This window comes from Fukomys damarensis, unplaced genomic scaffold (genome assembly GCF_012274545.1).
Source record: "Fukomys damarensis isolate Sample0158 unplaced genomic scaffold, DMR_v1.0_HiC HiC_scaffold_19, whole genome shotgun sequence".
Taxonomy (NCBI): domain Eukaryota; kingdom Metazoa; phylum Chordata; class Mammalia; order Rodentia; family Bathyergidae; genus Fukomys; species Fukomys damarensis.
Window position 1 is genome coordinate 24324139 of NW_022900931.1, and position 6000 is coordinate 24330138.

At 48.8% G+C, this 6000-nt stretch overlaps 1 protein-coding gene across 1 annotated transcript in view; it reads right to left on the reverse strand.

Annotated features, from left to right (window-relative positions):
* Positions 1 to 253: 253 nt before the first annotated feature.
* Positions 254 to 6000, reverse strand: part of Foxj2 (forkhead box J2) — an 18194-nt gene continuing 12447 nt past the window's right edge. The window contains exons 8-12 of the mRNA XM_010607845.3: positions 5963 to 5993; positions 5432 to 5533; positions 4733 to 4942; positions 3897 to 3995; positions 254 to 2807 (exon numbers count right to left, since the gene is read on the reverse strand). Of these exons, the coding sequence (XP_010606147.1) occupies positions 2719 to 2807; positions 3897 to 3995; positions 4733 to 4942; positions 5432 to 5533; positions 5963 to 5993 (531 nt within the window). The 3' untranslated portion in view covers positions 254 to 2718. The remainder of the gene's footprint in view (positions 2808 to 3896; positions 3996 to 4732; positions 4943 to 5431; positions 5534 to 5962; positions 5994 to 6000) is intronic.

A 6000-nucleotide genomic window follows, 5' to 3' on the forward strand; every position in this document is an offset into this window, starting at 1 on the left:
CCCTATATTTAATAGTATTTGAAGTAAGTCAGGTTAAAAGCACACACTAACTCGTATCATTAATCTTACCATGAAGAAAAAAGTTGAAGCCAACTAATTAATCCCAGTGGTACAAGGGGGAAATTGGCTAAAGGCCAATTGAAGCCAAATCCTTTCACATCTCTCCACTCCTACCCTGGGAAAAAGAGACTGGAGACCAGTACAAGATAAAACTGGAAACCTTCTGGGGTTTTTTTGTTTTGTTTCATTTTTATTAGGAAAGCATGCAAAAAAAAAAAAAAACAAAAAAACCAAAAACAACACAACCATGAGACCACATCCCCTTCCCAGCTTCCACCAATGCAAAGCATTATGGGTGGCATGAAGGACTCACCAAACCAGAAACGTGGGCTTAAGGAGAGGAAGCCTGGGATGGATGGGTCGATACCAAGTTACTGCTCCTTTATCCCTCTCACTTTTGCCCTCATTTCCTCCTATAAGCAGTGAGCTCCTGCAATTCCACACACATCACCCAACACAACCACAATGACGAGGCTCCGTGTCCAGCAACGCTGGACCAACAAGAAAAAGGAGTATTCTTTCCACCTCATGTAGGGGAGGGGAAACCGAGGCCCACAGAAGTCAGGTTTGTCCTGCAGCGTTAGCAAGGCTGAGGTGGGCAAGAGGGCCTGCAAGCTCAGGGGGCCCGAAGAGCAGTCTCCAGGTCCAGCCCCCAGCGTCAGCTACTCTGGCGGCCACCAGAGCCCTTCACGAGATGGCGGCACGAGGGCGACCTGTGTGTAAGACGTCACCTACCCTGCCTACCCTGCGTGGGCCTCAGTAGGAAGGGGGTTTAGAAAAGGGGAGCGTTCATCTGTAAAGCGGGAATCCCAGGAAGACGGAAAGGAAGGTGCAGGATGCACCCTGAATGTGGCAGTAAGGAGAGCTGCCTAACCGGATGTTTTGCTGCCTCCCCTAGAAAAGCTCCCCTCCCCAGTGGGAAACACTGTGTCGCACTTCACAAAGTGCCCTCAACACATGGAGACTCAAAGCCACCCACACACACACACCCCTTCCCATCTTTCTCACAAAGGCTTCAAAGAAATAAAGTGCTCTTTAGTTAGCTGTCCTGCTCGCCCCTTACTTCAGCTGCACAAACTCGCGCAGAACCCCTTCCAAGAAAGCAGAGGCGACAACAAGGGAGAAGAAAGCCTGACGACAGCCTGGAGATCGCAAAGAAATCAAAGGATGAAGAAAAGAAGACATTACAGAGTCTTGTTCATGCCACACATTTTGTCCTGCAGTTTGTAGAAAGGGAAAATTTAGTCAAATAAAAACGGATGTAAAATTGTTCTTCCCTCTCCTAACCCAAATTCAACAGTGAATATTCAATGTACACTAGGAATTTACAGCAATGAATCGCTTGCTGGAGGACTCGCCTTCACGCCCTCTTCTGGGAGCCCCTGGGCCCTCACCAACCCCATCTGATGTCATCTGCCCCCTTTACCCAATTTCCCGCACCCCTCAAAAGCTTCAAGCCACACAGTCTGGATTTCAAGAGCAGCATCTGCTATCCAGTGACATACACGAAACCCATGGTCCACGCCAGCTCATTCCCCTCCTCCCATCCCTAACATAGCTGCATTCCGCTGTCTGGTGGGAAGAGATTCCCCCACCACATCAGGGCCAGGACGAAACCCTCAGTGACCATGGCTCACTTTCTCTTTCTTGAAAATCCCAGGAAATGGAGGAAGAAAACAAGATGAGTAGCTCTGGGCAGCCAACTAGAGAAGGACAAAATAAAATATGCTGGATGGGGAAAGGCAGAGGATGACGACTTGTAAATCCAAGTAAGAGCTGCAGTTAAGTTTTCAGGGGATTCTTTTTTAAAAGTCAAAATGGTTAAAATGAAGCCATCGCCAAGAAGCTGAGCTGATGGTGAATATTGTGCACTTGGGCTACGACAGAAGCAGAGCTGCAGCAAAGACCAACCCATGCTCCTTAGCGAATGGGGTGGGAGGAGCCAATGGACGCCCCATGATGCAGCAGTGCACACCCAACCTCACCCTGACTTCCTTTCCATCACTTCTGTGCAAGCTTCTCACCCCATCCAGGCTGCAATCCCACTAGGATCTTACTGTCACCCTCCATGGGAGTGAGGATTGTCGGAAGAAGTAAGGAAGGAAGGTACAAAAGGACAAGGAGACAGCTCAGAGGGCAGAATTAGCACCATTGAGTAAAATCTGCAAAGTTTTAGATCCCTTCTACTTGATAACGTGACCTTTCCAGTCCTGGCCTGAAACAGACAGGAACAGAAAACAACTTAGCACTAAAAGGTGGGGTCAGCAGTGAGTTCCTCAAAGAGAAAGCTGAACTGGAACTGCAACCTTTCTCTATAGCTATCACGCCCTGGCCTTCTGACCTGATGATGTTAAATCAGCAAGGCGTAGACTCGGTCCATGGTGTAGGGACAGGAGATGGAGGATATAACCAGTAATAACAATAACAACAATAATATAATTAGAATAATAATAAAAGAATGAGGGAAAAACAGAAAGGACGAGAGAAGAATGAGGCAGGAAAGGGGGAGTTATCTTCGCAGCATCTTGCAGTGGCTTCTCTGATGGAGAGAAAACAGAGAGGATATATATCTATGTACAGGCGGAGGGCGGGCAGGGCCACTCTCTTCCCGGCCAGACTTCGTCACCAGGCCCTGGCTGATGTCCACGCTGTGACGCATTAAGTGATCAAGTCCCAGTCGAAGTCATCGGGAATCTCCTCACTGGCACCCGGAGGCGGGACCGGTGGCCGGGGGACCATGTGGTGGGCTACTGGGGAGAAAGAGAGTACAGGAGACTGGGTGAGAGGCCGCCCAGCAATCTGGACACAGTGCTCAATCCTGTAATCCCAGCCCTCGGGAGGCTGAGGCAGGAAGATCACCTTGAGTTCAAGGCCAGCCTGGGCCACATAGTAGTTCCAGGCCAGCTTGAACTACATAGGGAGTCCCAGTCTCAAAAACACAAAACTACATAAAAAGTAAAAAACGAATTACAAAGGGCTGGGGATGTAGCTCAGTATGAAGGCCCTGGGTTCAATCCCCAGTACTGCACATAAATAAACAAACAAACAAGCACCACTGATTAAGACTATGTCATATGATAAAATATAAGAATGTAATATTTTATGAAACAGCAGTACAGAAATGTGCATTTACATTACATGGACAAAAAAAAAATCAGATGTTATCCAAAGAGTGGAAAACACTTGTGGTCAGACAGGATGATGACAGTGACTTTTGTAAATGAATTTAAGTGTGAAGGCTCCATAAATTTTTTACTACGCCTATTCAGTGTTCCTTCCCCATGCCTGCACCCAAGACCAAAGACTGTTCAGTCCTGGGCTGGGTGTGTAGCTCAATGCATGAGGCCTGAGATCCATCCCCAGGCACCACAAAACATTAAACAACAACAAAAAGACGGTTCAATCTCCAGCCCAACACTAGCAATCAAGGGACAGGAATTCATTTCACCTGCCTGAGTGTATCTTCCATTCAGATCAGAAGCTAGACATCAGTGTCACATCTGACTATTTTCAGTTTACATTTACAGTTTTACTTCCTTTCATTATTGCTGTGACAACCAAATTGTAAAGTAAACCTAAGGTTTGGAAGTGTGGTTCAGTTATACAACACTTGCCTAGCATGTGTGAGAGCCTGGGTCTAAGTCCCACACCATCAAATATGAATGAATGAATGGAACATAATTTAGTAGTCGGTAACCCATCCCCTCCTCCAGCCACGGGAACCCTGATGGTTCACCCCATCCAAGCAGGGTCAGACAAAAGGGCAGAGAGAGAAGGCTGGGAGCAGAGGAAAGCAAAGTGACTCGTCAGGGTGAAATGTGCTTCTGGGCTCTCACCTGGGCGATTGTATGCTGTTGAGTCCTGGGTGGGGATGGGGTACATTGGTGAGGGTCCAGGGTAGAGGTGGGAGGCTTGTTGGTGCCCATAGGAGTTCACTGCCAAATCAAGACAAGAGTCACTGAGTGGGGTCATCGTACCTAATGGGGAGAGGGGTGTGCACTTTTCCTCTCTCCGATCTCACGCCCCCTTCTTGGCCTCGTTCTAAAACTTTGCATAAAGGAGTTCTGCACATGCTGCCAGCCTCGCTGTGTAGGATAAAAAGGAATGGGCTCCGAACTGGGAAATAGCAAAACTACAAGCATGATAAATACAGGCACACAACTGATTCTCCTTCCACTGGTTCAATACACCTGATGGGATCTAGGTAAGTGTTATGGAGAAGCAGTCTGGAATGGGGCTGCTAAAACATTTCCTCCAATTCCTCAAGTAATTCTGACCTCTCAGACCAAGGTCTACTTCTTTTGCTTGTTTCAGGACAACTTTTAAGTCAATGCAACTAACAATCTCAGAGCCAGGCATGGTGATGCACACCTGTAACCCCAGAATTCAGGAGGATGAGGCAGGAGGCCAGCATGAACTACAAGCGAGACACTATCTCAAAAACAACCAACCTTGGGGCCAGGGATTTAGCTCAGGGGTTCTCCCACCTGCCTTGCAAGTACAAGGGCCTGAGTTTGATCCCCAGTACCAAAAAAAAAACTACCAACCAACCAGTCCTGTGGATCAGTTTGGGTCACTGAATATAAAATGTCTCCCCCGATTCTCTTCCACTCTTCCCACCCTTCACTCTACCACAGTCCCCACCTCCGTGGCAACGTGCTTGGTGCAGTACCTTGGCTCATGGCTGGCTCCTGCTTGCCACTGGTGAGGGCACAGGAGTCCGAGATGCGGGTGGGGGCTGGAGGCCGGTGGGAGGAGCCTTGTGGGGGGATGTGACCCGTCTGAGTGAGGAAGTGGTTGAGGGAGTCACACAGGTTGGCGATGTGATGCTGGTCGAGGGTCCAGTTCTTCTGCTCGGCCTGTCGCAGACTCTCCATCAGCTCTGCAAACAGGGTGGGAGCAAGGCTGAGCTCACAGAGGTGCAAGGCCCTGGCCAACCCAGCAGAAGTCCACACCTCAGGCAGTGTGTGTACACAGTAGCACTTACACCTGCCCGGGCGCCAGTTTCAAACTCCCATTCTGCTTGCTCCTTGGCAGATTCTGTGATTTCCACCTTACTGATGAATAAAATACCTTTCACAGTGACGGACTGAACTCGTTATGGGCAAATTGTCAGCACACAGTGACTGAACTACACAGCGGTGGTCTAGGGTTTCTAAATTCCCAGGAGCCTTCCCTCTCCCAAAGACAAAACTGAGAATAAACTGCTGTACTTTGAGTTTAGGCAAATTTAATTTGAAAAATGAGATCATCATGACACATCTTGTGCAATGGGAGGGGAAATAATGAAATCCTCAACCTGTTGGGTTTTTTCACTCAGTATATGTCCCTCACTTTGTGTCCCTCTGGACATCATGCTTTAAGCTCTAACCTGAGAACTGTGACTGTTCGATGCTGGACCAGTTGAGCCGATTCACCATCTTGAAGCTCTCCTTTAAGGAGTCGATATTGGAGCACCAGTCAGGAGGAAAGGCTGCAAGAGTAAAGTGTTAGACGACCAACATTAAACTGACTACGTTCATGGTTCCTGCAGCACACAGATTATCCGTCAAGACTCTTACAGCTATCTATGCTTTAGGTGCAGCCCAGTTCAAAGGAGAAGATGCAAAATGATCCTAATTCGCCTCCAAATATGGTGGGGAAACAGAAAACCTCAATCCCCAAACCTACTACAATATACAACTCTAGGGAGCACTGGCTCTGCTGGCATGAGCTCTCTGGGACACAGGCCAGAAGTCCCGCCATGAACATCCGGCTGTGTTGTGCCTCAAGATGGGCTCTGGTTCCAGCAGCAGAGGCCAGAAGCCCCGTCGTGAACTTCTGGCCCGGCTGCACCTCACGCCTCCATGGCAGAGAGAACGAAGCTCCTTCACCCTCTTCCCGGTGAGCTCCCCACACTCACCGAAGCCAGGACTGTTGATGGGCGCCTGGCCCTGTGCC